The 19,398-nt window shown below is 36.8% G+C and overlaps 2 protein-coding genes across 6 annotated transcripts in view; one reads left to right on the forward strand and one right to left on the reverse strand.

Moving 5' to 3' along the window:
* Nucleotides 1–11: 11 nt before the first annotated feature.
* On the forward strand, nucleotides 12–2,558 carry LOC117233648 (galactosylgalactosylxylosylprotein 3-beta-glucuronosyltransferase I). The gene is made up of 5 exons (XM_033494144.1): nucleotides 12–103; nucleotides 801–1,060; nucleotides 1,431–1,951; nucleotides 2,018–2,314; nucleotides 2,382–2,558. The coding sequence occupies exons 2-5, from the start codon at nucleotides 937–939 to the stop codon at nucleotides 2,478–2,480; spliced, it is 1,041 nt and encodes a 346-aa protein (XP_033350035.1). The 5' UTR covers nucleotides 12–103; nucleotides 801–936; the 3' UTR covers nucleotides 2,481–2,558.
* Nucleotides 2,559–2,925: 367 nt separating this feature from the next.
* LOC117233646 (fasciclin-2) overlaps nucleotides 2,926–19,398 on the reverse strand; it is a 171,146-nt gene continuing 154,673 nt past the window's right edge. For 3 of the 5 annotated variants that reach the window (XM_033494138.1, XM_033494137.1, XM_033494136.1), the window contains 4 exons: nucleotides 9,292–9,423; nucleotides 8,348–8,417; nucleotides 7,016–7,141; nucleotides 5,833–5,974 (listed from right to left, as the gene is read on the reverse strand). In XM_033494138.1, coding sequence (XP_033350029.1) covers nucleotides 5,833–5,974; nucleotides 7,016–7,141; nucleotides 8,348–8,417; nucleotides 9,292–9,423 — 470 coding nt within the window. Of the gene's footprint in view, nucleotides 5,975–7,015; nucleotides 7,142–8,347; nucleotides 8,418–9,291; nucleotides 9,424–19,398 lie in introns of all 5 variants that reach the window. The other 2 variants (XM_033494135.1, XM_033494140.1) reach the window with 2 other exon arrangements.

The raw sequence follows: 19,398 nt of genomic DNA on the forward strand, positions 1-19,398 counted from the left end.
TATGTTTGAAAAGGTCTATCCAAGGAAGCGGAGGTACTCCGTCGTTGGCGCTGTAGATATTTTTCGATTTCAAAATTCAAGAAGGAAAAATTAGCGATTGAAGGTAATTAATTTTATGGAGGAAAGAACGATAATGAAAAATTTGTTACCGAAATGTTTTCGTTTCATTACTTATTTTATTATGGCGTACGTTATGTAATTAGTTAATATTATAAATTATATTCATAATTTTACTAACTACTGGTTATCGTGATTCTCTTACACAATGATTTACCAACTAATAGTATTAGTGAATTGACATGTTGTAAGTTATAGGTTAGCATTAGTAATTTGTAACTCGTGACTTGTAAAATTTCACTATTTATATTAGTTCAATTGTGCAAAAAAACCCTGTTTCCTCCTACGTTCCTTCTATTATTGATATTTATAGAACGTATAATATACGTATACAAATGTGTATGATATTTGTTCTAAATTTGATGTCAAGAATCCTATGCAAAGTCAGTTTGCATACGCCCTAGGGATTTTTATTCAGTGTATGATACTAACCTGTGAGTAACGTGTAAATGCGTTTGTTTCATTTTTTATTTCCAAAATTCGTCTTTGCTGAAAGTTTGCGATGGTTATAAAAGCTACAACATTGTGTGCCCGTATCGCATCTGTTAAAATCATAAGTGAATTTTGTATGAATAAATCGGAAATATTGTTGCTCTATGAATCTTGCGGTGGCTTTAATTGAACTCTGTTGATAATGCAGTTATAAACTGCGATTATCTTTTGATTACTGCTCATTGTTAAAGAATGACTACACGATGTGTCCTTCACGACGCGATTCTGCGTTCAAGGTTAGATCTCACTACTGGCTTTTTTCAAAAGATCGTAACCGCCGCGAATAAATACAGCCAGCATACAGAATAGTGTCATGGCGCGGCAACAATGACGGAAAGTGTATTCCTCACCGACGAATTCGGTACCAAATTTAATATGTGGGGCCGCTTTCGTTATAAAGGCTTGTTAATACTATTCCTGATTAATGTGATTGCGTTTCAATGTTTTATATGTAAGTATTTCTTTACTATTGTACGTAGAGTTGTGCATACACCTCCATCTTCTACAACAGATAAACTGTCATGAATGTAAAAACGCATGACACATAAATTTGATATGTTATCACAGTTTCTACGCATGTTGCCCGCGATATTCGAGGAAACTCCATGTAGAACGTAGAGTACCTTATAACTTGTATTTCATTATTATTATATGTCATATATTTGCATTTTATCGATAATATACAAGAATGTATATATTATAGGATGTAATATATTAGTCATTCTTCTTTTCTTTCTTTTCTTTCTTTAATCTTTATTAATTTGCATTCGAATTGTAAGTTATTTTCTTGTAATGATGTGTATCAATATTTTTGTCAAAAGATTATCAAGAGAGCTATAAATGGCGGGAGTTAAGGAATAAATTGGAATCATTAATGATCGAGCAACGAGACCTGTATGGATTAACGTATAGTGTAATTAAGAGGTTGGAAGGGCATGGCATGTTAAGCGTAAAGAAACAGGAACCTGCTGAGAAGCCTATGATTTATGCCATTACCCCTACGTTTGCCAGGCCTGTGCAAAAGGCAGAGCTGACCCGGTTGTTGCAAACGTTTCTTCATATACCCAACTTCCACTGGATTGTCGTCGAAGACGCGGGAAAAAAGACCAAACTCGTTTCGCAACTTTTAGAAGATAGTGGTTTACTTTTTACTCATTTGGCTGCGGCAACCCCGCCGAATTATAAGTTAGGGCGAAATGACCCGAATTGGAAGAAGCCACGTGGCGTCGAACAACGAAATGCAGCGTTACAGTGGCTTCGGGAAAATCGCAGGCCGACCGACAAAGGCATAGTATTTTTTGCTGACGACGACAATACGTATTCGATTAAATTATTTCACGAGGTAAGAACATTAACGATAGTAATCGGTCCAGTCACGAAATCGTTACATAACTTATGTGTGTTCCAGATGGAGAAGATACAGAAGGTCGGTGTGTGGCCTGTTGGTCTAGTCGGTGGTTTGATGGTGGAGAAACCAATATGTGATAACGCTACTAATAAAGTAATCGGTTTTAATGCTGCGTGGAAGCCAGAGCGACCATTTCCATTAGATATGGCGGGTTTTGCCATCAACTTGCGACTTTTATTGGAAAATAAAAATGCCGCTTTTTCGTACGACGTTCAGGGTGGTTATCAGGAGAGTGAGATATTGTCAGAAATTGTCAGTAGAGATGAACTAGAACCGTTAGCAGATTGTTGCACAAAGGTATTTATTGATTGTTTTCTTTTTATATATTTCATGGTATAAATCAAATAATTATTTATGTCTACAGGTGTACGTATGGCACACGCGAACAGAGCCACCACAGTTAAACGTGGAACAACTATTGATAAAGAAAGGTAAACGTTCAAATGTAGATATTGAAGTGTGATAAGAAAATTAGACTGCTGTCTGCTATATTTTGATATAGTGATATTAAGTTTGATAGTAAAAGATATTCCTATTATGATATTAAGTTTTTGAATCTCGAAAGAAAAATTAGTTTTATATACGCTTTTTATCATTCGCATTTGACCATGTACTTTTTAAATTGAGGAACAATGCAGTGCCATATAACAGATAGCCGCTTATAGCTGCATATTCAGTAAGGATGTAGAATGTACATATGACACTATTGCATTTTATATATCCTACATTCTACATAGAATATGCTTATCGATAGTATGCATGATAACATAATGGCCTGGGTTACATACTATTGTTAAGCATCGCTTTATTTTACGAATCGATAATTTTTTATATTGTTGAAGAAATGGTATATAGATGAATAAAATTTTTCGTGTAAAAAAATGAAATGCTAATGTAGACGTGAATCATTTGACCTTGAAAATGTTCTTTATCCTTTATTAGTCGAGTACGTTTCCTTGACGCGTACAGAAAAAGCATACATAAAAAATATGCCTTAACCTACGAATTTTAATAATGTTTCGTAATAATATTCTTTAAAATGGAAGATGCGCAGTAATACTTTTTGTGGGAAGCTACTTGGGTTACGGATTTTGGCAACGAATATAAAATAGCTAGATAAACGTGTCTTTTCCTCCTCATCGAATCATCGATTCTTGACTCGATGAAGGCTCGAAAATACTGCGTGACAATTACAATGAACAATCCACTATTTTTTTTCTCCTTCTTTTTTCCGATGTAATATATATTCCTTGTGTACCTATAATGTGTACTCGTTGACTTATAAGCTAATAAGTACTATATATTTGGCAAAACTCTGTTTACGGTACGTAAAAAAGCTACCCTGCAGAAAGTGTGTTCGCAGGTAAGGGAACGATGACCTTTTAATTTCTTTTTCTTTAGGTAGAGGTACAATTATCTTAAATAAATATACACACATCGATTATTTTTTTCAGTTTACTTTTTCTTCTTTTTCTTTGCGAACACACCTTCCAACTTCACATACAACATTCTAAACTTAGCGAACCCTCCTAAACTTATTTCCAATATTTTCTTAAAGATTAGGAAAAACGTTTACAAGCATTTACAAAAACTTATCACATTTTAACTGCGTTTTCTTGAAAAGCCATCTTACACATTAGGAAAAAATCGGCATTATTTTAATATTATCGAATATAATAATATATAATGTATATGGCAGCTTTCGATTGTTCTTTTTTCTGAAACAAAAAGATTCGAATCCCTGTTACAAATGTCAAGTATTAATTTAGTGCTCAAAAGGAGAAAAGTTTACTTAGCCGAATCGAAGATATCGCTGCTTCGATTACACTATACATACACAGTAGAGAGACTTAATTGTCGAAAGATATATTTGGGACTTATTAAAATGCCATCGCGGTCGACATATCGAATACGACTTCTTTCGGTAACATTTCTTTTAATTTTCGTATTTTACAGCTTTTTAAGTATACTGTTCTCTAACTGTATCAATAATCCGATCGTGATGATACACAATCTTATCGATTACAATTTCATCGCGGAAGCTAACCAGTTCTCGGTTAGATTACTTTCTTACATACAGGGTAACTACATAGGATACATAAAATACTAATAACGAAAAAAAGGATGTAAAAATGACAGAGACACTAAGGCTGCTCTTGCACGCGATGCCTCGACGATGTAATCTTTACATTGTGAGATATAAATGACAAAAACTATCACGATAAATTAGGACGCGAATAAAGGAAACAATATTTCACGCAAATGATGTTCACTTTGAAGTAAAAAACATAACTACGTATTAATTAACCGAATAAACGTACGGCTCCTAACCAATACATCAGTCATGTTGGTTGTCACGGCAAGAATACATATAACCATACTCAAAAGTCGAGCGGCAGAAATATTTTTGTAAAAGTTTGTTCATGGCTAGAGGAAACACGTGGCGGTAAATCTTGTCAAAAGATACGTAAACGACGAAACAAAATTTTAAACCGTTTATTAGCCTGAATTATTTGATCGTCACTAATAATCGGTACGATTCGTTTTCATAAGGTTACGCGCTTAAAGGAATCAGTCTTTGAAATCAAGTCATATAACCACGAAATTGATAATTCGTCGTTTAGAATCGTGCCGAATAAGATGCAGCATATCTGTATTTGTGAATCTGGAACATATAATACGACTTCTAGTCGAAAAACATACATGAATGGAACATGTCGAGGAAATATGATAAATTTTAAAAGTATATATACACAGACCAGAGGTTCTTATAGAATACTGAACCTCGTTGAGACTAAGAGAGAGAGAGAGAGAGAGACGTAACCTATTCCGTCCGTTTCTACTTCGTTCGCAAAACTTCTTAAAACTTCAGTTTCTTATTTCTATAATAATTGTTACACCATGTTCCTTCTATTAACGTAGAAGAAACGATATAGAATAGGTAAACCGTTCCTTCTTTTTTAGTTTCGTGCTGTGCACACGATAACACAGTACTACCCAGCGTACTAGACTGCGAGTATCTAGAGGGTGCCTCGAAGCAATGATCACTAATTATCGACCAACTTCTACCAATTTCGCGATTAATTTTGTACATGCTTTCTTCTCGTTTAAGCGATCTATCTACCTCCTCCTTCTTGCAGTATTCGCTAAGTTACATTATATCGATAATTTCCTCTTTTCCCCAATATGATCTTGGATTATAATACGTTTCGTACTTTACCATAGATCGTAGATTACAATTATTTTTCATACGCTTTGGTGACTACATTGGCGAGGAAGGGGAGAAAGTGAGATATATTTTTCTTATACACACAGAACTATCGCGACTGATGAAAAATCATGTAGATGAATTTTGTATCGAGAAAAATCGGTAACGTGCAGACTTACGAATAAATGCTACAATCTTTTTATCCTACCTTCCAGAAGGAAGGGCGGGCGAGAATGTACGAGCGAATTTATCGCATCGATCATTGAAAATTCCGCGAATGAAGCAGACGAATACGATTTTGTATTATTTGATCGCGGTGAGATGGCGCGTCGTGTCTCATCTAAGAAACGGAAACCGAGGTGTTCGGTCATTCTGAACACGTCTCGTTGCTCCACGTTCCCGCGCAAATCCCGAGTAGAGTCGCGAATCGTTTTGAAATTCGAATTCGTCAAAGGAGAAGATTCTTAGCAACCGCGAAACTCTGTTTCCTACGTGTACGTTTCGGGATGTACGGGCTTATCTGTTGTTTTTCGTATCGTTCGAGAACACTTCGGCCAGAAATGGTGTTTCCATGGTTGATTTACAATCTAGTACGCCGGAAGAATATCTAGACCGCTGAATCCTTGCCGACGAAACCAGTTTTTGAGACGGATCTTTTGCCGTCAAACGTGATAGATGTCTCCCGGCGAAGACCCGAGTCGATGATCGGTGTGATTTTCTTCTCTTCCTTCAGTGGTTCCTTCTCGTCTCTAAAATGTTTCAATAGAAAAAGTGGGGTTATTAATGGAAGACTATTTATCAGCTGGTTGTTATACGGTTAATTTCTAGTACTGGGCATAAAAGAGAGCATGTCGAGATGCGGCGCGTGGTGCAACATCGAATAATACGCATAATGCATGCCATCACTCGTTAGTATTGTGTATTTGCAATTGAAGTATCGTATCTTCGTTCTTCGTCGCGTGTTATATGATATACGATGAAATAACAACGTACAACATCAAGAATAAATATAACTAAAGTTTGCATGATGGAGAACATTCACGAAAAAGGTAAGTGAATTGAAATGTCATTAAATTATTTGTACATTTCGTAGTACATAACAGTGTGCGATATTTACGACTGAAAAATATTCCTGTCTCCACGGTAACGTTTTCCACGAGGCAATGAAATTGAATTACCTACTTTCTCAAATCCACGGTTGAATAGAACAGGGTAAATTAGAGTGAATAGTGGTGAGTATGCTACGTAGTTAACGGGCAATTAATATCACTTCAGAGTGTTGATATCTCATGCAGCATAGCCAAAGCACGGGCGAATAATGGCGATAGTTTATGCAGCGCGCATAAAGAGTGACAGAGACAGAGAAAATAGGTAAGCGTTAAATGAACTGAACATGGTGAATAATGTACAGTGTTCTTTCGTTCGGAAAGTGGTTGGCGGCAAAATAAATTACATGTAAAAGAAGGATGAGACGAGGAAAGGAAACAGACAAGATCCTTTCATGCTGCAATTCTAGAAATTCAATTTCTTTTATCGACGGACCGTTAGTTTCGTTTCCATTGATGCCATTCTTGAATTACGTATTTGACGTTCCAAGATGTACACTAGCATCGTGGAGCCGAGGAATAAAAAAAAAAAGAAAATAAAGAATAAAAAACGGGAAGAATATAAGAGTGTTAAACAAAGAAAAAAAAAACGAAAAAAACATCATGCGAAGTAGAAAGCCGTGTCGGAGCCCCTTCGTGAGAGGCCATGCTTCTTACTGATTTTCACTTATGTATCTCTCTTACATGGCAGTATGTTTGACCAATTTAATGGTATTTTTTCCACTACCCGAGTCTTGGATGGCCGTGACCCCGGCGACATTGGCCATTTTTTGGTCGCAATACGGCAATGGAAACCGCCAACCGTAAAGACTACCGGTAAAGAAAAAAAAAAGAGACAGATGCGAGAGTCAAAGTGTCTCCTAATGGCGGGCTAGGTTTTAACGAGTTAACCGGACGATTTAACCACGGGACACTCTACTACCTTTTTGCGGGATAAATATAGTTGCAACTACAAACGTTCGATAAGAACGCTATAAAGGATGCCCGGTTTCGATTTGTCAAGTATCCATTAAGTTCGGACTATAAGGGCTTCTCTTCGTGGTCGTTCAGATTTTTATTCCGTTATTTTGTACCCTCGCTATGCTATTAAGAATGAAGACTGAGATCGTAGAAAGTCTGGACAATTCGAATTCATGGATCTCAGTAAGGACATCGCATTACTTAGAATGCACACGAATGAATACAGAATAAAACTCACTTTTTAGCAAAATTAAGTAATTATTTAGGCTCAGAAAACTATATGAAAGATAAATTGAAAATATTCTAGTATAAGGAATGTATGTCTGATATAAAAGAAATTTAATAAGCATTTTTGTCTCATCGAATTTAGATGAAAATCTAATTTAATCGTCAACGAGTTGTTGATGATTTGCAGTTGTTCGAATTAAATTACTTAATTTTACAATATTTTACTTTAATATGTATTCTATATTTTAGTAACGGAGGCTATATACGAAATGAATCCATTAATGAAAAATGAAAAAAACCAAAGCAAGATTGAAATATCAAAATTCGAGGATCGTAGCAGGATAAAACATCTATAACTAAATGATATCACAATTATATAAAAAAATCTTCTTTCCGATATTCGGACCTATTTTAATGGAATTTTTCAAATAAGAGCTATCGAAATTTTTGTTGTTGAAAACTTCGGCAACCCTAGAACAAACCGGTACTATTTCCACGAATATTCAGGTAAATCTTTCTTGAAACTCGTACACGTTCCGTAAACTAATTTACACGTTAGTCACGGCTCCAACAGGAATCTCCATTCGAGTCACAAAAATTCGTTCGACCTCTGTGATGCGAAAGAAAGAGTTTCACGGAGGTTTTGTAAGTTCGATGGTGGGTGCAAAGTTCGATGACACGGTAAATATAGCGCCAAAGACTTGCCAAAGCACAATGTAAAATATATATATAATGTATATAAGAAAGTCAAGTAAATCGATCTAAATATCGTGAGTATGTAGATACGTGTAACGCGTATCGAAAGAATTCGATTGGAATGAGCCTCACCTGCCAAGTTTCGCGTCCTCTTCGTCTACTGGCTTTCGGCGGGAACGTTCACACACGTAATATATGATTCCTGTAATAAAAATTTCATAAAATCATTGGGAAAAACAAGAAAGAAAGATATCAATGTCGATCGTGAAAAAGATTTTCCTTAAAATTAAAGGGCTCGTAACAAAAATGATTCTTGTCCATGTTTGAAAAATGATACAAATTTTTAAATACTTTTGTATAGTTATAAGCCTAGCTTCTGGTTACGAAAATACATTCTGATCTAAAAAATCCAACACTTTGACGAGAACTGTTTTTGTCAAGAGTTTTCCAGTTATATTTTATACTAAACTTTTTCTAACTTGATAAAATCTACTTATCAAAACCGAATAATTCTATATGATCACTTAGCGCGAGCTAACGTTGCAATTTCACGTAGAATTACAGTTGCACTTTTAGATAAATCTGCGTTGCAATTTGCAACAAGTTTATGCCGCGGGTAATTCCAAATAAATTCGCGCTGCTATATCAAGCAAATTAACGTTGTAATTTCATATAAATCCAGTTTGCAATTTTAGATACGTTCCGGAGGTCGCGAGTGCTAATAAATTCGCGCTGCGCATGCATGTAATGCTATGACGTGTTTTAGAATTTATGTCGAAATTGTGAATAGGTTTATGTTGGGAAATTAGGCGCACGTGTGAAACGATTGTTAATAAATTCATTTACACTTTTACTTCATATTGTATATACTATAATTTTCTTAGATATAAATTGCCAAGCTCAATATTACCGTTTCAAATGCAACTGTTATGACTATTACGTTGCAACATTTCGCTATAATTTTATTTCGGCTCGTGTTACAATCTTATGCAATCTAATATTTCTAAATTTTAGAAGAAATTCATACTGCAACTCGTGATAAGTTTGTGAAACATATGCGAAAAAAATATTCTCACCTGTCTTATGCGCGCAACAGCAGATCACGTCGATCACGATAATAATAATGAATAGTACCGCGATGACGATACCAATTATGGCTGCGCTTGATATCAGAGGTCCTTGATGATGAACCACAGTTGTGTCTATACCTTGAAGGATAAGAATCATGTATCAGATAAATATCATGACAGAAAATGTACATTTGTTTGTTTGCAATCCGTTAGTGCAGAAGCATTACTCACAACGATGTTTGGTGATGATATAAAGAGAAAATCGTTCCCAGTCTAAAGTATATTGTTTTACTATCGATTATAAGTTTATGCATTCAAAATAAGGTTTGAAAAGCTTCTTGTCACATAAAAGATATTACGAACCTAGTAGAAATTTTAATCCAACATATGTTTTAAGATATAGTATAAACTATATGCTTATAGTAATTCTTTCTTTCTTAAACAGTCCTTTTAACAAATATATCTGCCTTTCTATTATTATTCTTGTATCTTCCTGTTAGCTGGTTTACTTTCTTTTATTTTATCCTTAGATAATAAAGGTTACATATGAAAAATTAGAATATAGAGATCCTACTTTAGAATTCCGTGTTATAAAATATTCATATACACGAATCATTTATTTTATATCATATTCTAACATCTTTGCTATTTTCTCCCAAAGAAAGTTTCCAAATATGGAGACAATATTTTAGTAAATATTGAATTATACGCGATAAATCTATCGCTCGCTCCACAGCGAACTCCACATGTCTGAGAAATCCTACATTCTACATGACAAGAAACCTTCTAAACTTCGCTTCCATCTAAACAAAAACTCCCCTACATTTCACTTAAGCACTTTCGTGTCTCGCGCGAAGAGAGTACATGTTTCTGGAAGCAATAGAAGCGAATGAGTCTACCGCGAAATTGATATCGCGATCGAGTTTCCGTCTCGAGACCTAGGCACATCACCAAACACGTTACGCGAACGATTAATTTTAGTCTCCTGAAAAGAAAGAAGATCGGCGGGGGGTTTTGGGGAAGTGCCAAAAATCCGTTTTCATCAAAGCGTAGACACGTAAGGAACCAAGAGAACTAAACACACGCACACCAAATCAAACCAAAGCGAACCAACGTATGTACATACGTGTATGTGTATACCAATGAAAGAATGATATCGGTTGTCGAATAAGCGATAAAAAGAAGCGTGATTAAGAAACAATTTTTAAAAAAGAAACAAACAAATATGTATAAAAATTAGAGAAATAGATATGAAAATCAAGAAGAAAAACGAACTAGATAATTAAATGAAATAGCTGGTGCACAAAGATACATGTGTGATACCAAGCGCGAAAATATAGCGGAACGGAAGAGCGACAAAAGGGTGCGGTAGTCCCTTCTGTCGGACCGGACGTAGAGATATGGGTGCTGAGAAAGCTCAAGGAAGGGGGAAGAAAGCTTCATTCGCTACCTTTCTCTCCCGATGTTAGTTTCTACGCGTCACTAGTCTAAATGTGCTACCTCCACACACATAAAGCTCTTTTAATATTTTTTTTTCCACTGAGTGCCTCTTGCTCGCTCTCTCTCTCTCTCTCTCCCTCCCTCCCTCTCTCTCTCTCTCTTTCTTACATACACACACGCTCGCTTTTTTGGCTTCAAAAAGTCAACAGAGAGGGACTACTACGATATATATGTATACTTAGCAGATGTATGATACATATTACGCCCGTCGTTCGACTCTTCTGATGTGCTTCAATATATTTACCGTTCTGTTTCGAAGCATGTCGCATCCCATCGTGTACATTTTTGCTCGTATTTGTCCCAAAAATCTTAATTTTTTCTTTCGCTCTTCGTTTCTTAATTTTCGGTGAGACAGGTGGGCGGAAAATGAACGAGACGGCCGAGAAAGAAACCATCTCAAATTGATCAGCCCGTTTCGCTCGAGTTCTCTTTATCTTTCTCATCGCTGGGTCTTAACCCCTTAATGCTTATGTGTCGTCGCGGTCTGATCACCGAAGCGGATGATTCAATTTATGGTGCGTCGTCTTTTAGACTGTTCGTTTGATGCTGCTAATGTTTTCTGATAGACATTGATGAATGAATAGACTGTTCGTATGAACGGTTCCGATCCATCGATCGGTTCTCCGAACAGGCTGTGTTCACTGTCATCTTCTTTGCCAGTTCTGTTCTTTATGCATGCGAGTGTAAATTCGAATTTTCTTGACGACTGCTTACTGGACTGACATTTATTCCTGTTGGATGGTTGGTCGTCGAGTAATACCATTATTTTATTGTAGAAGATTAATAGGAAAACGTACCCTTTCAATTTTTATCTAGCCCTCTATGATGTCACGTGCTTTTTTGTTCTTTGCGAATTTTTGCCAATAATCAGACGCTTTGGAATTTGTTTAATAAACAATGCATTATTTTGAATAAAATACGATAACCAGATATTTAAATTCCAATTAATTATAAGAATTCCAAGATTTACGAGTTCACGTACTTAGGTATAGCTCATTAAAGGAGCACGTTTTCGCTTCGAGCAGATAAGAACTTTAGCGATTAGACGTTTTTATTCTGTTCCAGTGCGTTACTTCGTTACGATTATTTTCATTGTTGTTCTCCTTTCTTACGCTCGTGCCGACAGGAACCTTCATTTTTAATCCTCTTTACGATACAAACAGTTCATTGCAATCATCCCTTGAACCAAATTTCATAATACGTGATTTCATAATTTGTTATACTGATAAGAACGTCCATTTGTAATCCTCTTTACTCCCTAAAATACAAAAACTTGGTCGCAATTATCTTGGAATCTAATTTTGTAAAATAAAGGCCGATGATTTTTAACATAAAATTCAATCGTCGCATCAAGGGGTTAAATCTCGTAGAACCAACGATATTCCTAATTTCTTCTTTTCATCCTATCATTAATATTTTCTATTTGTCTCTTATCTCTTATTTTCTCTTCGGTTACGGTGTACTCAACAATCTCCACAGCGAAGCGGAAACAATTTGATGGTGGCTTCTTTGCTGGCTGATTCATTTGGCATTGTATTCCTTGAACACTCACATATATATTTCCATACTCATATTTACAATAAGTGTTTTCCACAGGTGAAACGATAAAACGTTCGCCCTCGTTATAAATACGAATGTATATATATATATATATTATATAGTATATTAGGCACTAGGCTAGCACATAATCCTTGCACGTAAGAATGTTTATCTTTCTTCTAGACATCTTTCATATACATATAATATTTATATGTATATATATATTTATATATATATACGTTTGTACATATACATGTGTATGCTGTATACAGATCGCAATTTAATATATATATATTCGTCGGCAATTACACGTGAATACCGCGAATCCTTTTAAAAACGCTGGATCTGATCGCGAAACGCGTTCCTTTTAAATCTTCCTCCTTTTATTTGATCGAACAAAGAGAAACGAAATGGCGCTCGAAAGACAGTGCACGCATTTCAATCCATGGTTTTTCGTTTTCTCCTCGGTCTGCGTTTCATCCTCTTTAGTTTTATACGGCGGTCAACGAGTCGAGTCAGTGGAGATAAATAAAATACAGAAACGTGAAACAGCAATTTGATCGACAAACTCTAATTAACTGATACTTCAAACGAACTAGTATTATACTAAAATCTTTGAAGAAATTTCTACTTATGCCTTTTTAATTTTATTCCCTTGAAACATCGATGGTATCTTTCTCCAAGCTTTTGTAATTGCTGACAATACATCGTAACATTTATAGTTTCGTTTGAGTCACACATTTCAAGGATGAAGCTATCGATGAACATACATCGTCAGTTTTTAAATCAGAACGTATCGATTTCTATAAAGAAGATATTGGAAAATTAAGATTGCTTCTTATTGATAATGGATAATTCCATAGTATATTGAACGAAGTATTCTGTTACATTTCAAAACGTTGTATTTTCAAGACACCAAAAGCTTTTAACTGATCCCTGTATGTATTTTCAGATACTACACTCGGCGAATAGAGTCGGAAAACGTAGCTTCTAAGTTTAAGAAACTTTCAAATTGAAAGTTACTTTTGTTGCAAAAATTGCCATATTCGATGCAGGCCGATGCAGTCACAAAACCGTGAATCACAGCGTCGAGTTTGTACTTTGAGTTAGGATTAGGTTTCAGCTAGATTAGATCTGGGTGAAGTTTGGATTAAATTTCAGAAGTTCCGTAAATTCAAATCTAATATTTCCGGCCTCTACTCATTTCGTTAAGTATTATCAGAAAATACATGTATAAATTCGTCAAAAATTTCCTATGTCCTAAAACAAAATTTAACTTGTATCCTACATCTTGTAATTTTCTCACGACCACTGACTCGACTCGCACACGTATTTCACCATACAAATAACAGCTATTTCGATAAACGCTATCGATGATCAATTCGACATGTCAACCAAAGAAAGAAATTTATTATAAGAGCAAAAAAAAAAAAAAAGAAAAGAAAAGAAAAAAGAAATGTTTCCTCGAGTGCTGCAATCGACAGGATCGTGGCTCGGTTATTACCATTATACGTCGTTGCACGAAGGACCAGCTCTACTCCATTTCCTCGCCAGAGGAAAATATCCGATGCGAAATAGACGGGAGGATTGAAAATTGTAACGGTCGACGATAGGATCGAATAAGAGGAATAGAAAAAAAATATCTACATGGAAATGGAGGTGGCTGGCGAATGGTGACGAATTTCATTTTCGAGGAACGTTTCTATGCGGCAGAAATTAACGGCAGCAAAATTGCGTTCCTCGTACTGGCTTTGTTCATTTTAATGCTCGCTTGTGAAAATCTGCTCGTTTTTACAAGTCGTTTTCCATTCTGCTGTCCGATTCGCTATATATCGGGACAAAGAGAAGGATTGCAATATATACGACGATTGTAATTTCCACGGGTCAATGTAATAACTTCATGCGTCCATTAACCGGTCTCGTGAAATGACTTCGAGCTTACTTTAAATTTTCGTACTTCGACGAGGTGCTGATCGCTGGAAGAAGTTGGAGGAAGTCGGTAATTCGAAGTTCTTTAACAACCGCGTGCAAGAGACGGAGAAGATGCCTATGAAAAGGAGGAATATCTTTCCAGGAAGGTACCGTACTTGTCCAACACTTAAGTCACGATTGCGTTATCGTAATTTCGCGATGCACACAGCAGGAATGCCATGTGTCTCGAAAATAGATTCACGGCTCTCGACATTGCACGGTGCGCTTCATATCGCGAGCTAGCTTCATGTTGTTGCCTCCTTAACCCTTCTCTTTCCTGCGTTAAGTCACGTTCATATGTCCGTCCTCGTTTGGAAACGCGTCGCCTATTTATAACGGGCCCTCTGTTTCGGGGCGAACCGAGTTCCTCGAACGAGCTTGCGCTCGCTGCACGCGAAAGTATTGGCACTCAGAGGTTATAATAAAGTAGAGATGTTACTTCGTTTTGGAGTTACCCGGTATGGGTTCTACGAGTCGTTTTTCTTTTCTTTTATTTTGGTAGAATTTGGGGGAGTCGTAGGAATTTTATGGAATTATGCAAGTTGTTTCTTAGGAATTTGTGCGTTGGGATATATGGCGCTTGATATAAGAAAGAAATTGATTCTTTATTTTACTGTATTTTGCAGTAATTTAGAGAATTATGGAATCAAGACATTGTAATTTTTGGATATTTGATATTTGTGGTAAAGAAAAGAATCAACTTAGAGAATTTCATGGAAACAAGATACGATTTCTGGACATTTGGTACTTGTGACATGGGAAGGAACAGTTTTTTTTGGTAAGGGAATATGATTTTCAACTCTGGCAGGAATTATGTGTAGCATAATGAAGAAAAAATGAGAAGTGTTAGTTGTAGAACTGGAACAGAGGTAGAAGTTACAAAAAATAGTAAAATTTATGCAAATGGAAGATATTTACATGAACGTTGCCATGTTGAAATATAGATATGGTAGTTATTCATGGAAGTTTTAGAAAGTCATGAATTTTACACTAAAAAAAGTGCAATGCATTAAATATTATGAGAAAAGGTATAACTCAAAGAACAACTATTCATAGAAAAGTTACATACAAATGAAAATTTTGTTCAACATTAAGCGAAATATATTCCAAACTATACGTCCTATACATTTTTGAAGATTTAAATTTCCTATAAATTTATACACATCCACAGCCTAATCATTACGCAACACATTATCCTAAACCACAGTTTCGATCACATAAAATTTATTCAACGCTTACTGGATTGAAAAATTGCTTTCCTTACGTTTGCTCATCTGTGGCATTCATATTTATATATGCCAACACTAACAACACGTTTGAACTGAAACTTACAGACTTTATCTTCCTATTATTGTCCAAAAACATAGTATTTATTTTGCAATTAGCAGTTGAAGTTAAGAAAGGAGTCTCTACCATTCCGCGTCAGACTGTTCTACGCGAGTTCATAAACAATTTCACAGCTACAACAGCTCTTTGTGCCAACACTTTCATCGACGATCTCGCGCGTTTTTTCCACTCGGAAGCTGAGAGCTGGGAAACAGAAGGCGTCTCTCTTCGCCGGGGCCCATTTGCATCCTCCTCGAAATTATCTCACCGACGCCGGTTTCTGATCTTTCCGACCGAAGCAGTTTCGCGGCAGACTCTGCGGCGTTTTAAGTTACAAAATTGCATCTCCGCGAGACGCGGTAAGCTACGCAAGAAGAGAAGGAAAGAGAGAAGATCGAACAAGAGGACAGGATGCAGTTTACCAAGGTTCTTGCGCTCTCTATTATAAGTTACTGGCCGCGAGGCCAGCCTCCGGAGTTTTAATTGCGTTACAAGCGAGCCATTATCCCGAGTTTCACCGATTAATCTCGAAATCTGCCTTCTATCCGCGCGTTTTCGCGCCACCATCCTGACTTTCCGGTTTGGTCAAGAAAACTCACGCCAGATCAAGAGAAGTTAATCAAACGATACTCTCCTTTAGAAGATTCGTCCCATATAATCAACCGCAAGGGTTGATCAAGAAATATTTGGTTTGCTAAATATATTTTGATATTTCGTAAATGGAGGAGGAAGTAGGAAGGCAGATATTTTTGGAAATTTCAAATTTTTGATGATAAGAGATAATATAGAAGAAATGTAGTATAATAAGAAGTTTGATAAAAAATGTGTGGATTGTAAGTAGATTACAAAAATTAAGCTATTTCCTTGTTTTCGAAGGGAAGAGCTCAAGAAAACGACGTTATTTATGCATGAGCAAAGAAATAGAAGAAAATGCTGATTATGAATGAATAGAAGAAGGTTGATCCTAAAAAGCTATAAAAGGAACATTCAGGAAGAGGAAAAAGAACGAAAGACGACGATCCAGAAAGAACTGTGATAGAATCCTATTTATTCAAATGAAATTTTAATTAGTGTCAAATGAACTGCACACAGAGTCCATTTATTCGAACACAAATTTGCTTGAATGAGAAATTAAATAACCTTCTATTATATGAATTATTATATCGTATTCAATTAAACAAATTAGATGAATAGAAATCTCCTATAGTTTCGAAATGACCATTCCAGCGTATAAAATAATATTTGACGAGTAAAATCTGATAACAGTAGACGCCAGAAATCTTTTTATCGCGAAAATCTCACAGACATCTTTGCACAAACGTGCAGATGAATCAATCAGACAGACGATTAAATCGTTTAAACGAAAAAAATAGTGGAATCGAATCAGGTCACCGAGCAATTTCACGTGGTCTTTTATTTCCGGGGCTGGTATCGTCCAAACCAGAGCGGCTTCGCCATTAACGCGTTCGTGAATTATCTTTCACAGTGCGGTTTACCCAGCCACGAATACTCCGGATGAGACTTGCACAGCCCGATTTTTATCGATTTTCAGCGTGGCCAGAACGTGGAAAATACGTAGCCTGACGAAAATGCGTTCTACCGGTTCGTCTCGTAACGCAGTATATCCGTCGGCCGACGAAGAGAGTTAAAACTCATTATTTTACTCTTTTTCTCGAAACTGGATTGGTAATTCTGCCGAAACGTTGGCGAACGCTTCGTGAAAAAGGGAGATCCACGCAATCTCGACGATTCGCTCTCTCTCCCTCTCTCTCTTGTATTGTCCATCTCTTCAAAAGCGATTTAACTTGGACAAAATTACGTTAGGACACGGTTGAATCAAATCTCATTCTAATGGAACCTCGTGGATGTTCGACGGTGCTACAAATTACGAGAAATCCTCCTCCTCCTCATCTTTCTCTCTCTTTCTCTTCCTTCCGCCTCTTTTCTCTACGTTTGGCAATCGTTCAACGAGCCTAGCGGATCGATCGGAAAAGGGCAAGGATAGGTTTTCGCGAGACTCGAACAGCAGAAACGATTTTCTCGCTCGTTTCCGCCTGATTCTGAGGCGACCTATTGTCTTCGCCGGCGCGAAAACGCTTCACGCGTCGACGAGCACGCTCCTCGTGCCGCGAACCTTGCTCAAAAGCAGCCTCGAAGATGAAAACGCTTCTCTTCGTCTTCGACCGAGAGACGAGTTTTATATGCCGTGCACTGTGTCTATTCGCGTCTCTCTTTCTCTCTCTGTTTCTCTCTCTGTTTCTCGGGCGCGCGCTACCGGAAGCGACTCGCGTAACTCTGCGCGCTCTTTACAAGAGGGCGAAGTTGAAGACGGTCGAAAGTCGAGAATTCCGTGTTCGAGACGCGAGGATTCGAGGAACACGCGCAGATTCGCGAAAACTAGTCGCGATGCGATCCCGTGGTTCCGGGGAAGAAGAGGTTCCTCGAGAACTAGCCGGAAGTGGGATCGGTGCCTCGTTAACTACTGTTTCTTCGTCGAGTTCTCGCGTTTTGGAATGCACAGTCTGTTCTATTGAACGAGTTTCCCTTGCAGACGCGACGAGTTGCGCGAAGTTGAGGTTTTAGGTGACTCGTTGATATGCTTTTGAGAAATATTTTTTTTTTTTTTTGATTAAATGGATGGAATAGCCGTGAATAGAAAGATGTGATTGATAATAAAGTAGATGTTGGTGCATGGTTATACAGTGCGAATATGTGCGTTGAGATTTAAAAGGATAATTCACGAATGTTTTATTTTTTAGCATAAATAAGACTTTCATAAATTATGATTTAAAGTGGCGATGATTGGAGTAGATTAAGTAACATGTTGCCCGTCAGATGAATTTTGGATGTCTCTGTGATGGATTTTTGGACAAACTAAGCTTACATTTAAGAGACATCTCTATTTTTTCATCAATTTCGATTAAAGGAACACGAGGCGCCAAATAATGTTTTCACCTAAACCATAAGATTAAAATTAGAATAGTTTTAGATGTAGTCGAGATTTGTTGAATACTATAAAAACTTGAAATGCAGTTTCTTATTTACCTCAGAATAGTCAGCCTAATAACATAGATGTATATCAATTCAAATAAACCATCGATGTACATTAACATTCACCTGTATACTTGTACGACTTTTATTTACCAATTTCCAGCCCAAATTTTCGTCATATTTCGTCCAAACAAAAAAAAAGTCACAAATTTTTAGAGCAAAAGATTCCGCCCGCTTCTTCTCGGAACCACAGTGTTTCTTCTTGCATCGTTCGATTCCATTTCATAGAAATCGCAAGATTTTTCATCCATTCACTCGTATAATACATCTAATATACATTCGTTCGTCTCGGCACTCGAGAATCTTAGGCCAGCTCAGGATTCGATCGATCACAAAAAAAAAAAAAAAAAAAAAAAGAAAAGGAAAAAAGGAAAGCGATCAAACATACACAAACCCACTTGCGCCTTTATCTTCACGGCCGAGCCGGTTCACGTGAAATATAACCTCGTACGACTCGTTTACATGAATCTAAAACGCGACATTCTGGGCGAACGCTCGACACGCGACAGTTGAATCGTGTACGATCATTCATTCTCTCGTGCTGCCACCAGAGATATTCCCATACTAGCGATATCTTTTTTATTCATAGAAACGTGATAGATCGCACGGACAACGATATTCTGGTGCAGGTGCTTGTTATCATTTTCAATGGGATCGGAAATCCACAAAAAAGTCAGCCGCGTAATTCGTTCCAAACGCTCATCTTCTACCAATTTGTGGAATGAA

Source organism: Bombus vosnesenskii, unplaced genomic scaffold, assembly GCF_011952255.1.
Source record: "Bombus vosnesenskii isolate JDL3184/JDL3185 unplaced genomic scaffold, Bvos_JDL3184-5_v1.1 scf7180000013298, whole genome shotgun sequence".
NCBI classification, from domain to species: Eukaryota; Metazoa; Arthropoda; class Insecta; order Hymenoptera; family Apidae; genus Bombus; species Bombus vosnesenskii.